The sequence below is a fragment of the Microcaecilia unicolor genome, chromosome 4 (genome assembly GCF_901765095.1).
Source record: "Microcaecilia unicolor chromosome 4, aMicUni1.1, whole genome shotgun sequence".
Classification (NCBI taxonomy): domain Eukaryota; kingdom Metazoa; phylum Chordata; class Amphibia; order Gymnophiona; family Siphonopidae; genus Microcaecilia; species Microcaecilia unicolor.
In genome coordinates this window covers 319364964-319384063 of record NC_044034.1, presented here as the reverse complement: position 1 = coordinate 319384063, position 19100 = coordinate 319364964, and the positions used below count along the sequence as shown (strand labels likewise).

The 19100-nt window shown below is 50.3% G+C and overlaps 1 protein-coding gene across 1 annotated transcript in view; it reads right to left on the bottom strand.

Moving 5' to 3' along the window:
- The window catches only part of LOC115469724 (disintegrin and metalloproteinase domain-containing protein 9-like), a 581856-nt gene that overhangs the window by 240863 nt on the left and 321893 nt on the right, over window positions 1-19100 (bottom strand). Inside the window, 1 exon segment of the mRNA XM_030202512.1 lies at window positions 7368-7500. Within this exon segment, the coding sequence (XP_030058372.1) occupies window positions 7368-7500 (133 nt within the window).

Genomic DNA, 19100 nt, shown 5'->3' with positions numbered 1-19100 from the left:
TGTGCCAGCTCCGACACAATCTTATCCAGTTCGTCCCCAAGAGCAACTTGCCTTTAAAAGGCAACTTGGCTAGACGAGATTTTGAGGCAATGGTCAGCAGACCAGTGCTTAAGCCAGAGCCACTGCCGCGCAAAGACTGTCTGAGCCATAGCTTTAGTCGAGGCTCTCAAGACATCATACAGCAGTCTGCCAGTAGGCCAAGCCCGACTCCAGGGCCGGCCAATCCGCCCTCAAGAAGATAATCCGAGGGGGAAGCCCGCTGCAAAACGTCAGGCACGCCCTGGCCACATAGAGCCACAAACCAAGGCTTGCAAACTCAGGGCCGGCAACCTCAAAGGCCGACTTTAAGGCCGCTCCAATCTCCTGTTCTGAGCGTCCTTCAGGGCAGTGCCACCTTCCACTGGCAGAGCCGTTTTCTTAGTCAATGCGTGATTAAAGAATCCACCGTAGGCCAGATAAAGGCTTCCCGTTCCCCCTCTGGCAGAGGATACAGACGGACATAGCCATGGCTACTTTAAGGCTTGCTTCAGGGGAATCCCATTGAGCCGAAATTAAAGTTGCATGGCTTTATGAACGTGGAAGGTTCTAGGCGGGCGCTTCGTTCCCAGCATAATGGCAGAGCCAGCAGAGGCTGAGAGAGGGCCTTCCTCCGGAGAGGAAATCTTCAAAATGCTCATGGCCTGCACTAACAGGTTGGGCAAATTCTCTGAACGAAAAAGTCAACACTGCAGAGCGATCATCCGCTCCATCCGAGCAAGGATCAGTCTCCTCCATAGAATCCGCTAAGGACCTCTGGGAGAACTCAGACACGCTGCCCTCATCCACATCAGAGGAGACAGAGTCCTCCTAGGGCCTGGAGATCCACCCGAGGGCTTTTGATCATAGAGGCCTCATCACCCTTATCAGACAGGGGAGCAGTGGCAGCGTTTTGCATAAGAAAAGCTGATGCAGCAGCAAATGAACTCAGGGGAGAAACCCCCCAGTCTATGCACTTCTGCACCTGGGCCACGGCCCTAGAGGCACTCTCAACCTGTGCTCCCAAGAGCGGGGGAGAGGCGCGCTGCGCATCCAAAATGGGCGTCTGCCGCGACACTCCGTGAAGGAGCCGCGGGGAAGAATGGCGCTTTAATTTCGCCGACTTTTACCGTCGCCCGAGTCAAGGGCGACCATACTATTAACGTCTCCCACCTCGAGGGCGGCCCAGGAAGAAGCTGTCCGAGCCAGCGTGGCCGGCTACAACCGGAAGTGCGGCCAGCGGGGGATGGGTCGCCTAAGGCGGGAAAAAAACCGCCGCACCGGAGGGAAAAACTGGGGAACTCTCCCGACTTCCGAAAAGGCGCCCAAAAAGGCGACTCTGCCTTCGGGCCCCCCATTTCCCCGCTAGATGCGTGTACGCATTCCGGGGAGCGTCTTTTCGCGCCCTTGCCATCTGACGTCATTAGCCACGTGGAGACTGTTCGGGGAACCCCTTGCCCGCTAGTAAAAGGTAAAATTACCTGCTTCTCGCTCCGAGCTGCAACAATTTGGAGTTCGTCCAGTGAAGGCTGCAAACAAAAGACGTTTTTCTCTCAAAGACGTCTATCTTTCTGTTTTTGTTTGTTTTTTGAAAATCGGAAGCCAGCGGGAGGGGGGAGAAAAGGAGGGACCTGGCACCACCAGGTTTACACTTGCTCACGAAGAGCCCTCAACCCCAGGTACACAACAAAACCTAAACAATTAGGCTTGGAGACCTAGCCTGAGCTGCTGCTGTGTGTGTACCACCACCTGCTGATATAGAGAACATACGGAGGAGTTTCCTGCAGCACATGACCACATATAGGGAGGCAAAAGGATTGCTCTCTATCTCCACCTGCTGGTATATGGACACAACCCACCAGTCTATGGATTGATCTGCTTGATGAAATGGAAAAATTCTTAAGTCCAGAGAGCATAGCAATCGTTCTCCTTTTTCTTTTTTTTTGTTTACATTTGTACCCCGCGCTTTCCCACTCATGGCAGTCTCAATGCGCTTATATATACAGGTACTTATTTGTACCTGGGGCAATGGGAGGGTTAAGTGACTTGCCCAGAGTCACAAGGAGCTGCCTGTGCCTGAAGTGGGAATCAAACTCAGTTCCCCAGGTCCCACGGGGACCAGAGTCCACCACCCTCACCCACCTTGGCCACTCCTCCACTCAATTGGAAGAAGGGTGCCTAGGGAAGACCATCCTGAACTTTGCTCGGACTAGAAACTTGTTCAGGGCCTTTAGATCTAGAATGGGACGCATCCCCCTGTTGTCTTGTCTGAAAAGAAGGTGAGCCCTTAGGTCCCACCAGGCCTCCGAAGGACCTCAGAGGACAGCCGTGCACCCCAAGCCCTTCCACCCGCGTGACTCAGCCATTCACGAGGGTTGAGACCCCCAGCTGCACGGAGGCCCAACGGGACTTCCAGAACCGCGGGGTTGACGAACGACCCAATACTGGAACCAGGAGCCAAGGGGGCAGGAGGAGAAACAGAGGAGTCCCAGACAGGCAACAGGTCATGGGCAGGCAGCTCACAGCGTGGTCGAAGCAGGCAATAGTCAAGGCAGGCGGCTAGCAGAGTAGCTCCAAAACAATGCAAAGGTCAAACCAGGAGAGCAAGGAAAACAAACTGAAAACTGAAACACACGGAGACTGGCCTCGGGATACAGAACCTGAAGCAATGTCCTATCTCAGGCCTGCTCCTTAAATACTGTCAGCATTCAACCCGCCCAGCCCCAGTCGACATAGCCGGCCAATCAGACCCAGGTTACTGACCAGAATCCCTCTGATTGGCTCTATCCGACCTCCCAGGCGGGACTCACAGCACCGGCTTCCCAAATCTAACTCCTCTGAGGGCGGAGCTTCGGGTTCCCGCGCCCGAAAGTGAAGGAGACGCCGGCCATCGCATCTCGGCGCCATTCTCCCCACTGGCGCGAGTACGGCCCCATAGCCGGCGATCGAGAGCCTGGCAGCCGCGATCGTCGTCCCACGGCCTCGGCCCCGGACTGGGCGGCTATCGCCGCAGCCTCAAAAAAGGCCGGCCCTCGCCGTGATGGACACCGGCTCCTGCTTCCAGCGGAGGAGCAGCCGGAGGGAGCGACGGATGTGACACCTGTTTTATTTTGCACAAGGAAGTACTTGAAATAGAATCCCAGCCCTTCTTCCCCTGGTGGAATGGGTTCGACCGCTTGGGCCTGTAGAAGGGCGGAGGGTTCCTCTGCAAGTACCTGTTTGTGCTGGAACTGTAAGAATGAGCTCCTGGCGGACAATTTGGAGGTTGGATTCCAGATTGAGGGTGTATCCTGACCAGACTATTTGAAGACCCCACCAGTCAGAGGGTATGAGAGGCCACCTTTGGTGAAAAAATATCACCTCCCTCCGACCGGCAAGTCGTCCGGCACGGACACTTTTTTCTGAGGCTATGCTGAACTAGAGTCAGTCAAAGCCCGTCCCTTGCTTTTGCTGGGGAGATGCAGAGGCCTTAGGCGCACGCTGTTGACGAGAATGAGTGCTCTGGGGCTAAGCATGGACGGCTGCCGAGAAGCCGGAGTGTAACTACGCCTAGCATAGGATAGGGAGCACTCCTCTTCCCCTCCAAAAAAACCTCCTAGATGAGGAGGTAGTAGCAGAAGGCGCCCGGCGGGAGAGAGAATCCATAGCATCATTGTGCTTTTTGAGCTGGTCAACCAGATCCTCTACTTTCTCACCAAAAGGTTATCCCCCCGACAAGGAACATCCGCCATCCGCTGCTGGACCGAATGATCCAGGTCAGAGACACACAGCCATGAGAGTCCTGCGCATCACTATACCTTGGGCAGCAATTCTGGATGCTACATTCAAAAGTGTCGAACGTACCCTGGCTAGGAATTTTCGATACGCCTTCTGCTGCCTGACCACCTGGCGAAAAGGCTCGGCCTGCTCCAGAGGGAGTGCATCAACCAAGCTAGACAGTTGCCTCACCGAGTTCCACAAGTGAAAGCTCGTGAAGAGCTGGTATGTTTGGATCTTGGCAGCGAGCATAGCGGCCTGATACGCCTTCCTCCCAAAAGAGTCCAAGGTCCTAGATTCTCTGCCTTGGGGCGCCGAGACAATAGTCCCTATACTCTTGGACCTTTGACAGCGGAATCCACCACCATGGAATGTAAGGTAGCTGAGACTTCATCATTCCAGTTCCCCGTGGATCCGATATTGGGATTCAGTTCTCTTTGGGATCACGGGGTTAGACAGAGGGAATGACCAGTTTCGCATAAGGACTTCCTTCAGTACATTATGCAAAGGAGCCGTTGCAGTCTCTCTAGGTGGAGAAGGATAATCCAGGACCTCGATGCATCTCAGCCCTGGGCTCATCCTCAACCTCCACAGGGAAGGGAATAGCCGCAGCCATTTCCCAGACAAAGGAGGTAAAGGATAGACTCTCCGGTGGAGACAGTCTCCTTTCTAGTGGAGGGGAAGGTTCAGAAGAATCCCATAGGACTCGTCAAAAGAAAAGTACCTGGGATCCTCCTCTTCTTCCCACGAACGCTCACCTTCAGTATTGGACAAGACATCTCTCAGAGCAGTTCAAAACTGAGCCTGCCTCGATGCTGAGGAACGATGTCCTCGATGGCGATGCCGAGAAGTCAACGCCTGCCTGGACTCCGGTGAAGCTTCCCCCACCAACGTCGAAGGAGAGTCGACCTGGGTGGCAGCCGACACCGATGCTGCAGGTGGCAGCGAGGTCAGGGGACCTCACCATAGGTGAAAGGCTAGCAACCACTGCAGCCGACAGTACGGAAGGAGCAAGCACCCCCGACACCAAAGCAGCCTGGTGCAGTAACCCTTCCAGAAGCTCTGGAAGCAGGGCCCTGATGCGCTCATCGAGAGCTGCCATTTGGCAAGGCTGTGGGGTCAGAATAGGAGCCGGTGGCAGAATCTGTCAAGGCTCGGAAGCAGGTATCGGTCCTGCTAGACCGACGCATCGGCAACCTCCTGAATAGAGGGGGAGCAATCTTCTCGGCACCAACAACTTCTCGGTGCCAAATCCCTTCGACATCCCGGAGCTCCCGGCACCGTGTGTCGAAGGAGAACGATGATAGTGCTTCTTCTCCTTCAATCGACACCCGTCATCGAGAAGTCCTCGGTACCAATGAGGAAGACACGGAATCTTCGAGTCTCCTCGGGGCCGGGTCCAACGAAGGTCAGTCCCAGGGGGGCCTACATAACAGGAGGCCACGACAGAGGTGGAGACCCACTCGATGCCTCACTGCTCCCAGCACGAGTTGGTCGTTCCGCAGCCATTACCTTCACTCCCCGACTTCAATGCGTCCCTCATGTTGATATCAAAGGACCGGACTGAGCCCCAAAAAGCTTCTCTCGTTGGGCCTCTCGAGACGCTTGGGTCTGTTTCTTCATGCAAAGACACGGACTACAAGCGGCTGGGCTGTGGTCGGGCCCAAGGCACTGGATACACCAGAATAGTAGCCGGTGGCAGAATCTGTCGAGGCTTGGGAGCAGGTATCGGGCTGCTAGACCGATGCATCGGCACCTCCTGAATAGAGGGGAGCGATCCTCTCAGCACCGACGCTTCCCAGGGGCCGAATACCCTCGACATCCCGGAGCTCCTGGCACTGTGTGTTGAAGGAGAACGATGATGGTGCTTCTTCGCCTTCGCTCGACACCTGTCATTGAGACTCCTCGGTACCGATGAAGAAGACATGAAATCCTCATGTTTCCTCTGGGCCGGGTCCGACGAAGGTCGGTCCCGGGGGGCCTGCATAACAGGAGGCCTCGAGACAGGTGGAGACCCCACTAGATGCTTCACTGCTCCCAGCACGAGTAGGTCGTTCCGCAGCCATTACCTTCGCTCCCGACGTCGATGCGTCCTCGATGTCGATGTCGCTGACCTCGGTACCAATGTCAACGTCGAAGGACCAGACTAAGCCCCAAAAAGCTTTTCTCGTTGGGCGTCTCGAGTTGCTTGGGTCCGTTTCTTCATACGAAGACACAGACTACAAGCGGCTAGGCTATGGTCGGTCCCAAGACACTGGATACACTAAGTGTGGGTATCGGTACCCGAGATAGTTTGGTTGCAACCGAGTACAACATTTGAAGTCGCTGGGTGCGTTCGATGACATGGAAGAAAAAACAGCTTCGGTGAAATCAAAAGACGTGATCGTGCCTGTTAAAAGAAAAAAGGGCACGAAAAGAAGGGAGCAACCCTAAAGGAAACTTAAAAAGGGGCAAAGTAAAGAAAAACTATGGAAGTTTTTTTTTTTTTTTTTTTTTAAACTATAAATTCTACAACAAATAAGAAGAAAAGAACAAAAAGGCAAAAAGTAGTCAGAAAACTCTTTCCCGGGCCTGCGAGGAGCGGGGATACTCAACTACACCTCACCACGGAGAAAACATAACTGAGCTGGAACGCTCACAGCACGGCGGGAAGATGGCCACACATGTGCTGTGCGCACTGCTCGCGCACCAGAAGACTCTGGAAAGATTTTTTCATATTTTGCTTGCAAAATAGCCATCCGATTCAAGGGCCGACGCAGACATCGACCTACATGTAAGAACAAGCAGCCTGCTTGTCCTCGAAGAATATCCGGGATCAGCACCAACTGTGCACTTATGCCTTCCATGGGCTGAATATCATCCCCAGTAATTCTTGATATTACAGTAGAAGTACCTTACAATCTTCATATTTTATTTATTAGGATTTATTTACTGCCTTTTTGAAGGAATTCACTCAAGGCAGTGTACGGCAAGAATAAGTTAAACATAAGCAATAGAGAATTACAGCAGTAAAAATATTCAAACAACAATACAAAGTATGGCATACCATTACAGTGTCAACACAATACACAAAAAACATTGTAATAGACAGCATAGGTGTAAGCAAAGATGGAACATATAGATAGATAGATAAGAGTAACAGGAGTAAGAAAATAAGGTATGTAAGCAAAGATGGAACATATAGATAGATAAGATAAGAGTAACAGGAGTAAGAAAATAAGGAACTAGTTTAAAGGAAGTTGCTTGAACATTATCTTAGCTAGGGCAGGAGTGGATAAACATGTCCTGCTACAGTATGTGCAGTCGGTGTCATTGACTTCTGTTAAAGGCCTGGTTGAAGAGCCAAGCTTTCACCTGTTTCCTGAAGTAGAGATAGTTTTGTGTTAAGTGAAGCCTTCAAGGCGTACATTCCAGAGTGGGGGCTACTCTGAAGAAGACTCACTTGCGGGTATCACATCGTGTTATGCTTTTATATTAAGATAGATGAAATGTACTGTCCTCATCGCCGTCTTTCCTCATTGTTTTCTGACTACTCCTTATTCTTACTAATTCTGATAAATATCAAGAATTGTAAATAAAAAATAAACTTTACCTACATGGAATTAGGTGCCATGATGCAATTGTTACTTCCACAGTTACAATTGCTTGAATCATCATGACGCATTCCCAAGCAATGGCCCAACTCATGAGCAAATATGACTGCAGACCGTGCCAAATGATTACCTTGAACTGAAAAAGAAAAAAAAAAACGCATTTAAATAGCACAGAAATCACAGCAACTAAACATGTAACACAATTAAAAGCTACGGGAGCTAAATATGGTATATTTTATCCCGCCATATTAAGGGTGACCCTCAACAATAGCACAAAAGACTTTTCTGACCCAGCAGTCCTTTATCATTCATTGAAAGTGTTAACCCTACGAAAATAGATAAAGTTTGAAACACGACTGGGTTTTAATGCTTAACTTAAATATTATAGTTTTATAATCTGTGTTTAAAAATCAATTGCTAATTTAAGGTTAGTATGGCCTGGTTGAAAAGTGAGGTGAAGGAAGGTATAAGGGCTAAGAGAAATCCCTTCAGAAATGGAAGAAGGAACCATCTGAAAATAACAAGAAGCAGCATAAGGAGTGTCAAAGCAAATGCAAGGCGCAGATAAAGAAGGCCAAGAGGGATTACGAAAAAAAAGATAGCATTAGAGGCAAAAAGCATAGTAAAAATTTTTTTCAGTATATTAAAAGCAGGAAGCCAGCAAAAGAATCGGTTGGGCCACTGGATGACCGGGGGTAAAAGGGGCGATCAAGGAAGACAAAGACGTAGCGGAGAGATTGAATGAATTCTTTGTTTCGGTCTTCACTGAGGAAGATTTGGGTGGGATACTGGTGTCGGAAATGATATTTCAAGCGGACGAGTCGGAGAAACTTACTGACTTCACGGTAAACCTGGAGGACGTAATGGGGCAGTTCAGCAAACTGAAGTGTAGCAAATCTCCTGGACCGGATGGTATTCATCCTAGATAGAACTGAAAAATGAGCTTGCGGAGCTACTGCTAGTGATATGCAATTTATCCTTAAAATCGAGCGTGGTACCGGAAGAATGGAGGGTGGCCAATGTAACGCCCATTTTTAAAAAAGGTTCCAGGGGAGATCCGGGAAATTATAGACCGGTGAGTCTGACGTCGGTGCCGGGGAAAATGGTAGAGGCTATTATTAAAAACAAAATTACAGAGCACATCCGAGGACATGGATTACTGAGACCGAGTCAGCACGGCTTTTGTGTGGGGAAATCTTGCCTGACCAATTTACTTCAATTCTTTGAAGGAGTAAACAAACATGTGGACAAAGGGGAGCCGGTTGATATTGTGTATCTGGATTTTCAAAAGGCGTTTGACAAGGTACCTCATGAAAGGCTACAGAGGAAATTGGATGGTCATGGGATAGGAGGAAAAGTCCTATTGTAGATTAAAAACTGGTCGAAGGATAGGAAACAGAGAGTGGGATTAAATGGACAGTATTCACAATGGAGAAGGGTAGTTAGTGGGGTTCCTCAGGGGTCTGGTGCTAGGACCGCTGCTTTTTAATATATTTATAATGATTTAGAGATGGAGTAACTAGTGAGGTAATTAAATTTGCTGATGACACAAAGTTATTCAAAGTCGTTAACTCGCGACAGGGTTGTGAACAATTACAGAAGGACCTTACCAGACTGGGAGACTGGGCGGTTAAATGGCAGATCACGTTTAATGTGAGCAAATGCAAGGTGATGCATGTGGGGAAAAAAGAACCCGAATTATAGCTATGTCATGCAAGGTTCCACGTTAGGAGTTACGGACCAAGAAAGGGATCTGGGTGTCGTCGTCCATAATACACTGAAACCTTCTGCTCAGTGTGCTGCTGCGGCTCGGAAAGCGAACAGAATGTTGGGTATTTATTAGGAAAGGTATGGAAAACAGGTGTGAGGATGTTATAATGCCGTTATATCGCTCCATGGTGCAACCGCAACTTGAGTATTGTGTTCAATTCTGGTCGCCACATCTCAAGAAAGATATAGTGGAATTGGAATAGGTGCAGCGAAGGGCGACTAAAATGATAGCGGGGATGGGACGACTTCCCTATGAAGAAAGACTGAGGAGGCTAGGGCTTTTCAGCTTGGAGAAGAGACGGCTGAGGGGAGACATGATAGAGGTATATAAAATAATGAGTGGAGTGGAACAGGTGGATGTGAAGCGTCTGTTCACGCTTTCCAAAAATACTAGGACTAGGGGGCATGCGATGAACTACAGTGTAGTAATTTAAAACAAATCTGAGAAACTTTTCTTCACCCAACGTATAATTAAACTCTGGAATTCGTTGCTGGAGAACGTGGTGAAGGCAGTTAGCTTGGCAGAGTTTAAAAAGGGGTTAGACGTTTCCTAAAGGACAAGTCCATAAACCGCTACTAATGGACTTGGGAAAAATCCACAATTCCGGGAATAACATGTATAGAATGTTTGTACGTTTGGGAAGCTTGCCAGGTGCCCTTGGCCTGGATTGGCCGCTGTCGTGGTCCAATAGAAGCCACGCAGAGGCTGGGTTAACAACGCTGGGGGCAGGCTTAGTGACGGCGCTACATCAGGGGCGGAATTAGTGATGTTGACGGCTACGTCAGGGGCGGGGTTAGTGACGTCGGCGGCTACATCGGGGGCGGGGTTAATGACGTTGGAGGGTACATCGGGGCGGGGTTAAAGACGTCAGAGGCGGGGTTGATGACGTCGGGGGTGGGGTTTACCTTTGTGCTGGTTTTGGGCTCATTTTGGGCAGGGGAAAATTTTTTCAACCTGGCAACCTTGAGGTAAAGCACTGCTTAGCGTTAGGATTGATTCCCTGCTAGAGCTCTCATCCTGCCTTTTCCCTTGTGAACTTGCTCTGTGTGTGGGAGGGATCTGTTCCCTCCCTCTCAGTGTCTCGAAGTGCTGGCGTTCTGTGTTCATTGTTTGTGGTTGTCTCAGTGTGGGGTTAATTGTCTTGTCTCCTGCAGCTGAGGTTAGTGCTTGCCTGCTGTTCACTTGTTTGTTTACATATTTTGTTTGTTTTAGTTTTGCTTGCTGAGGTTTCTCCTCTGGCTCTGGGGGGTGTGTGTGTGTTAACTCCTCGGTCTCTGGGTCTGCTGTATGTGGGTTTCTCTGCTTTGTTGTCTGTGTCCAGGTTTGTACTCCTTTTCTTTTGTTTTCTTTCTCCCTCTTTTTCGCTCAGGACTCTTTTGCCCAGCAGGCTGGTCCTGTCCCACCTGGCAGTCAGGTGCAGCTTTGCCGGATACTCCTACTGCTGCAGCTAACACCAAGACCTGCCGGCCACTTGAACCCGGGGCTCAACTCCTGGGGGGTAGGTGGCCAAGTGCAGGTGAAGACTGGCGTAGCTGTTCCGGAATCCGTGTTCCTTAATCTACTGTGTAGTCCTGTGGGGCCAGCCATTTCTGTGGCTCCGCAGGCCGTAGTTGGGTGCTGCCTGGTCACTGGGTGCAGGCCCTACGTATCATGAAGTTCCGATCCTTTGAAGGGTTCTGCAGCTCTTCTCGGGTAGCTGGAGTCCGGGGTGAGTACCCGGTAGTCTGTTCTGTGTTAGTGGTGGTTCGGTCCTCCCCAGGCTTTCCCTAGATTCCCTCACGATCCCGGGGATAGTGACAGACATAACACCTGATTTCAAACATGCTGACTTTAGCAAAATGAGAGAATACCTAAAGAAAGCGCTGGCGGGCTGGGAGGACATATGAGGAAAGGCAGTGGTTCAGAGCTGAAAGGAGCTATAAATAGGGCTACTAACCTTTATGTAGGAGAGTAAATAAGAGCAAGAGGAAAAGGAAACCAATACGGTTCGCCAAGCAGGTGGCTGAGAAAAATAAAGGTTAAAGAGCTGGTGTTTATGAAATACAGAAAAACTCAGAAAAGAACACAGAGAGGAATACTGGATAAAACTGAAAGAAGTCAAGAGAGAGATACGTCTGGCAAAAGTGCAAATGGAAGAACAAATAGCTAGAAATGTAAGAAGGGGTGACAAGAATTTTTTCAGTTATATTAGTGAAAGGAGGAAGACTAAAAATAGATTGTGAGACTGAAAGATGATGTGAACCTCTATGTGGGGAATGATGAGAAAAAAAGCAAACGTGTTAAACAAATCTTCTGTTCTGAGTTCATGGAAGAAAATCCTGGAGAAGGACACGACTGACCAGCAAAAGTATATATAAGATGGAAAGGATAGAGATCGTTCACGTAAGAAGTGTTTATGAACAATTTGAAAAACTGAAGGTGGACAAAGCCATGGGATGGGACAGTATCCATCCCTGGATATTGAGGGAGTTCAGAGAGGTTCTGGTAGGTTCTCTTAAAGATTTGTTTAATAAATCCTTGGAGACAGGGGAGGTTCCTTGGGACTGGAGAAGAGCCGATGTGGTTCCTCTTCACAAAAGTGGTAACAGAGAAGAAGCTGGAAATTACAGGCCGGTAAGCCTCACTTTGGTTATTGGAAAAGTTATGGACGCAATGTTGAAGGAAAGGATAGTGAATTTCTTAGAAGCAAATAGTTACAAGATCCGAAAGAACATGGTTTTACCAAAGGTAAATCGTGCCAAAATGAATCCAATTGAATTCTCTGACTGAGTGACCAGAGATTGGATCAAGGACGTGCACTAGATGTAATCTACTTAGATTTCAGCAAAGCCTTTGACATGGTTCCTCACAGGAGGCTCTTTAATCCTTTAGTGTCCAATGTTCCTGTAATAGCCATATGGGAACAGATTGATGGGAACATTGGACACTAACTTGACAGGCTGAAATTAGGACCCACAGTGGTGAACTGGATTAGAACTAGTTGACAGACAGATGCCAGAGGTTGGTGGTTATTGGAATTCACTCAGAGGAAGGAAAGATGAGTAGTGGAATGCCTCAAGGATCAGTGCTGGGGCCAATTCTATTCAATATATTGTGAGAGACATTGCCAAAGGTTCAGAAGTTAGGCCTGCCTTTTGTGGATGATACCAAGACTTGTAACAGAGTGGATACCTTGGAGGGAGTGGAAAACATGAAAAAGGATCTGCAGAAATTAGAAGAATGGTCTAATGTTTGGCAATTAAATTCAATGCAAAAAAGTGCAAAGTCATGCACTTAGGAGTAGAAATCTAAGGGAGGCATATCTGCTAGGTGGTGATAGGTTGATATGCACAGACAGGGAGAGGATCTTGGGTGATAGTATCTGAGGATCTGAAGGTGATGAACAGTGTGACAAGACAGTGGCTGTAGCCAGAAGGATGCTAGGCTGTATAGAGAGAGTGTAACCAGCAGAAAAAAAGCTAAAATTAGTACTTACCTGATCATTTTCTTTCCATTAGTCCCATCATATCAATCCAGAGACTTGTGGGTTTTGTCCCTCCACTAGCAGGTTAGATAGAGAACACCGAAGTTCGCCCACAAGAGGGCATGTGCAGCCAGCCTGACTTCAGTATATGAGTACCGAAGCAGTAATAAATCAATTGAACAATAGGTCACATCTTCTGCCTCTCGAAAAGCAGCATATAATCTGAAGGAAAAACCTCCAGGCTGCGCCACAGAAACAACTGTTCCCTAATAACCTGTGTAAACCAAACTTCCAGACTAACAGAAGAACGTGAACCGACGCAACTGTAACATAAACAAATCCTTCCATATATACAACATACAGATCAGCTAATGAACCCCAGGGAGGGCTTCTGGATTGATCTGATGGGACTAATGGAAAGAAAATTATCAGGTAAGAACTAATTTTAACCTTCCATTGCATCCCCAGATCAATCCAGAGACTTGTGGGATGTACCAAAGCAGTCCTCAAGAAGGTGGGACCGGACTCCCCTGGAAGACAGAACAGAAGCGCCAAACAGAGCATCCGACGCGCCGCGACATCTAGCCGGTAATGTCTAGAAAAAGTGTGTACCGACGCCCAAGTAGCCACTTTACAAATGTCCTCCAACGGCACCGAGCTGGTACTCCGCAAAGGACGTGTCTGAGCTCTAGTCGAAATGCGTGCGGATCTGAAGAGGAACAGGTTTCCCCATGGAAAGGTACGCAGACACCGATCATTTCCCATAGCGACCGTGCGATCATAGCCTTAGAAGCTCTCTCTCTCCTTTTTGTGCCCAGCAAACAAGACAAACAGATGATCGGACTTCCAGAACAAATTAGCAGCCTCCAATATGTCATAAGAGCCCTTTTGACATCCAAACAGGCAACTGACGAAAATCTTCAGGGTAATCTTCTCGCTTGAAGGTTGGCAAATGCACTTCTTGATTAACGTGAAAACGAGAAATCACCTTGGCAGAAAGGAAGGAACCGTTCTAACCGAGACCCCTGCTTCCGAAAAACGCAGAAATGGATCCCTGCACGACAGAGCCTGAAGTTCCGATACCCTTCTGGCTGAAGCCATTGCCACCAAAAACACCGTCTTCAACATGAGATCCTTCAAAAAACGCCTTACTGAGGGGCTCAAATGGAGCACGCTGTAACGCCTTCAGTACCAGGTTCAAATTCCATTCCGGTACCACCGACATCCGAGGGGGTCTAACATGACTAACGCCCCGTAGAAAATGAACTACATCCAGATGAGTGGCCAACAATCGACCACCTAAGCGGCCTTGGAAGCAGGCCAATGCCGCAACCTGTACCTTAAGAGAGCTTAATGACAGCGCCTTCTCAAGCCCCTCCTGCAAAAAGGCTAATATAGTCACAAGAGGGGCCGACTCCGGCAAAATGCCTGATGATGAGCACCAAGAAACAAAAGTTCGCCAGACCCTAGCGAACGCCAAAGAAGTAAATCACTTGCGTGCCTGCAGCATCGTCCCGATCACCGATTCAGAATACCCTTTGTATCTGAGGCGCAACCGCTCATAGCCAAGCTGTAAGACCAAATGGAATATCATCGTGCATGATCACTGGTCCCTGAACCAGAAGATCGGGATGTTCGACAGACGCAACGGTTTGTCTATCACCAGACGCACTAAATCTGCATACCAAGGACGCCTGGGCCAATCCGGAGCCACCAGAATGACTACTCCTGGGTGATGTGCTATCCTGCTGACCACTTGGCCGATCATGGGCCACGGAGGAAAGACATACAGAAGATCCTGGGGCCGACCTTGCAACGTTCATCTATTCCTTCGGACCTGAACTCCCTGCCCCTGCTGAAAAAGCGGGGCAATCTTGGCGTTGGAAAAATGCACCCTCAGATCCACTACCAACATCCCCCAACAGGACATGATCCGGTCGAATGCTACCCGAGAGAGCTCCCACTCCCCCGCATCCAACCGGTTCCGGCTGAGTAAATCCGCCTGAACATTCAAAACTCCCACGATGTGAGCCACTGACAAAAGGAAGAGACGCTTCTCCACCCAGAGCAGAGTGAAAGAGCCTCCATTGACAACTGAGCACTCCGCGGTTCCCCCTTGGCGATTGACATAAGCCACCGCTGTCGCATTGTCGCAGAGAACTCGTACCAACTGATTCTGCACTAAGGCCTCGAAGGCTTGCAGCGCCAGCCAAATCACCCGCAATTCCAGAAGATTGATTGGCAACCGAGCCTCCGACAGACTCCACACGCCCTGCACCGTCTGCCCAAGGCAGTGAGCTCCCCAGCCCGACAGACTGGCATCCGTCGTAACCACCCGCCATTCCGGGGTGGCGAGAGGCATGCCACGAAGAAGATTCTCCGGCTGGAGCCACCAACGCATGGCAAACCGAGCCCGTGCTGTCCCCGGGATGCGAACCACATAATCTTCTGATAACAGGGACCAACGGCTGAGCAGGGACCACTGCAACGGTCGCATATGACTCCTGGCCCAAGGAACCACGTCCAGAATCGCTGCCATTGACCCTAGTACCTGAACATAGTCCCACGCCTTCGGAGCCGCCACCTGAAGTAGAGAGGAAATCTGCAGCATCAGTTTCGCCCTGCGGGGATCCGGAAGAAAAACTCTTCCCTGACCGGTATCGAACAGAACGCCCAGATACTCCAAAGTCTGGGTTGGCACTAGGTGACATTTCTGAATGTTGATCACCCAACCCAGCAACCACAGAAGATTCATGACAGACTGTGTAGCCTAGGCACACTCCTCCTGAGATGGAGCACGAATGAGCCAGTCGTCAAGATACAGGTGAACTTGCACTCCTCTTGCTTGTAAGAAGGCTGCCACTACCACCATTACCTTTGAGAAGGTGCGAGGCGCCTTGGCCAGACCAAAGAGCATGGCCCGGAACTGAAAATGTTGACCTAGGACCGCAAAGCACAGGAAGCGCTGATGAGGTGGCTAAATGGGAATGTGCAAGTATACCTCCTTTAGATTGAGGGCTGTCAGAAATTCTCCTGGTTGTACGGCAGCCAAGACGGAGCGCAGAGTCTCCAATCTGAATGCCTCACTCTGAGGACTCTGTTGACCACCTTGAGATCTAGAACTGGATGAAAAGCTCCTCCTTTCTTTGGCACGACAAAGTAATAGAGTAGCGACCCTGGCCGTTTTGGCCGAAGGTACCAAAACGACTGCCTCTAACGCAGTAATTCCGACAGAGTCTCCTGCACCGCTGCTCTCTTTAGGCGGAGACTTGCAAGGAGACTCTAGGAAACCGTCTGACAATGGACGGGCGAACTCCAACTTGTAGCCGTCCCAAGTAATGTGCAACACCCATTCGTCCGCAGTTACCCCAGCCCACTCCTTCCCGAACTGAGACAGCTGTCCCCCTATTGCCGGAAAGGAATAGACCAGGGCTCCATCATTGGGTCCCTCTGCTGGCCTGCTGGTCCGCCCAAAAGGGCTGCTGCCTCTGCTGAAAACAAGGCTTTTGAAACCCCCCGGAACTACCAGGCCTACAGCGCTTGGCCTCCTTAAAGCAAGGCTGGAAGCTCTTCGCCTGGGACTTACCTCTGTCCTCTGGCAAAACGACCCTTGGAATCTCCTAATTCCTTAGCAATCTGAGCAAGTTCCTCCCAAAGAGGAGCTGTCCCTTAAAGGGCAAACGCACCAAATGAGACTTAGATGCCACATCTGCAGCCCAGTGCTTCAGCCAAATCCATCTCCGGGCCGACACAGCCAATGAAACTTCCTTAGCCGAAGCTCAAAGAATGTCATAAAGAACATCCGCCAGGTAAGCCAAACCCGACTCCAACGTTGGTAGGCATTCAATTAGGTCTTCAGTTGACGACGCCTTTTGAACCAAGGGAAGACAAGCTCTTGCCGCATAAGATCCGCAAATCGAGGTCTGTAATGACAAAGCCGCCACCTCGAATGACGCCTTCACCGAGGCCTCAAGTCTACAGTCCTGCGGATCTCAGAGGGCAGTGCCTCCCTCCACTGGTAAAGTTGTCTTCTTTGTTACTGCAATAATTAAAGAATCTACTGTTGGCAAACGCAAAGACTCCAAATCCTCCTGCCGTAAGGGACAGAGTTTGGCCATGGTCTGCGCCACCCTAAGGCTGGCCTCTGGTGAATCCCACTGTGCCTTAATGAGCACCTGAATGGCCTCATGAATATGAAAGGCTCTAGACGGAGTCCTAGTGCCCGACATGATAGAGGGAGCACTCCCCGACTGAGACGCGGGTTCGGGGGCTGAAATGTTTAATATCTCCATAGCCTTTAAAATAAAAGATGGAAGTTCCTCCCTCCGAAAAAGCCTTGCCGCGGTAGGGTCATCCCCCTCCCCCGCCGGCACCTCTCCGTCCTTCAGGGTCTCCTGAAGAGAATCCCCTGACAATTGAGCTTCATCAGAGTCAGACTAGCCCGACCCCTCAACTCCTGGGCTAAAGAACTCAAAACGGGCCCGTTTAGGAACTCCATGAGTGAACTCGGACGAAGAGCCACACTGGCTATCGAAAATGGCGTTCGTCTCGCTTCCCCCCGCTGCTTTCAACAAAAAAGCCTTGTGCATAAGCAGCACAAATTCCAGAGAAAATGCCACTGTATGTGACGGCCCCGATAGAGGAGAATCCGAGACTTCACATTCCAGGGCCGAAACAGCTGAGAGCTGCAATCCTGCCGCCACACTTACCTGCGGCTGAGGAACAGAGGGTGCGGAAATGGCGGCAGCCGACCCACGCGCTACCACCAAAAACGGCTTTCCCACCAAGCGGGAATCGGCCAACTCCGCTGCCTCCCTCCCTGCAGAACGGTCTGCCTGTTCCATCCGAGGCTTGCCCAAGGCCCCGGCACAGCTCTCACATGCCCCGGATGCCGTCTTACGCGCCCCGCAGCGTGAACACCTTTTGAGGGTCTCTGAACGCCGACATTGGTCCAAAGCCGATTTCCCAGCCTAGCGCTCACGTACCTCTAAAGCCTGGAACTCTGAGGACTCTGAGAAACGCTGCCTAAGTTGTAGGGATCTCCATTTGTGTCTCTGTCAAATCTTTTTTTTTTTCAAGAGGCAGGAGAGAAACACTGACAGAGCTAAATCCCTAAGCAGCAGCAGGCTGGTGGGGGGAGATGGGTAGGGACCTGGCACCACCAGGTGTAACCCCAACGTGGCCAAAGCACCTCAACCCCAAAATAACTCAACAACCCCCGAGGGAATGGGATAGGAGCCAAATCACTGCAGAGTTGCACAGTATGTCTCTTCACCTGCTAGATAGAGAGAATACTGAAGTCAGGCTGGCTGCACATGCCCTCTTGTGGCGAACTTCGGTGTTCTCTCTAACCTGCTAGTGGAGGGACATAACCCACAAGTCTCTGGATTGATCTGGGGACGCAATGGAAGGAGGTGTTGATGTCCCCAGGGCCGTGCCTAGGGTCTCTGGCGCCCCCCCTGCAGCCTATCAGTTGGCGCCCCCCCCTGCAGACTATCAGTTGGTGGCGGCGGCGGCGCCCCTCCCCCCCCCCCCCCCCCCCCCCCCCGTGAAAATGATCGCTCACCACTTGCCACACTGACAGGAATTGTCAGCAATATTCTTAGAAACAAATTGCTATACATTGCAAAATAAGATAGCAGATGTAAATTCTCAAAGTGGACATATTCCAAACACTAAAATGAAAATAAAATGATTTTTTTTCTACCTTTGTTGTCTGGTGACTTTCTTTTACTGATCATGCTGGCCCAGTATCTGATTCTGCTGCTATCTGTCCTCTTAACTCCGTTTCCAGGGCTTCCTTTCCATTTATTTCTTTCCTTTCCTCCTTCATTTCTGGTCCTCAGCTTCTGCCTATTTTCTTCATCCATGTGCAGTTTTTCTCCTCTCTTCCTTTTCCCTCATTTCATCTCTTTCATCTCTCTTCCCTCCCCTCTATGTCCAGCAATTTCTCCTCTCTCCTTGAGCCCTGCCCTCCCAATCCATGTCCATCCATGCTCCTCTGTCCCCTGCCCCCTCCATTCATCCTTTTCCAGCAATTCCCCTCTCTCCCTGAGCCCTGCCCTCCCAATCCATGCCCATCCATGCTCCTCTGTCCCCTGCCCCCTCCATTCATCCCTTTCCAGCAATTCCCCTCTCTCCCTGAGCCCTGCCCTCCCAATCCATGCCCATCCATGCTCCTCTGTCACCTGCCCCCTCCATTCATCCCTATCCAGCAATTCCCCTCTCTCCCTGAGCCCTGCCTGCAATCCATATCCATCCATGCCCATCTGTCCCCTCCATTCATCCCTATCCAGCAATTCCCCTCTCCCTGCCCTCCCAATCCATGCTCATCCATGCTTCTCTGTCCCCTGCCCCCTCCATTCATCCCTTTCCAGCAATTCCCCTCTCTCCCTGAGCCCTGCCCTCCCAATCCATGCCCATCCATGCTCCTCTGTCCCCTGCCTGCCCCCTCCATTCCTCCTTTTCCAGCAATTCCCCTCTCTCCCTTCCATGACCCCCC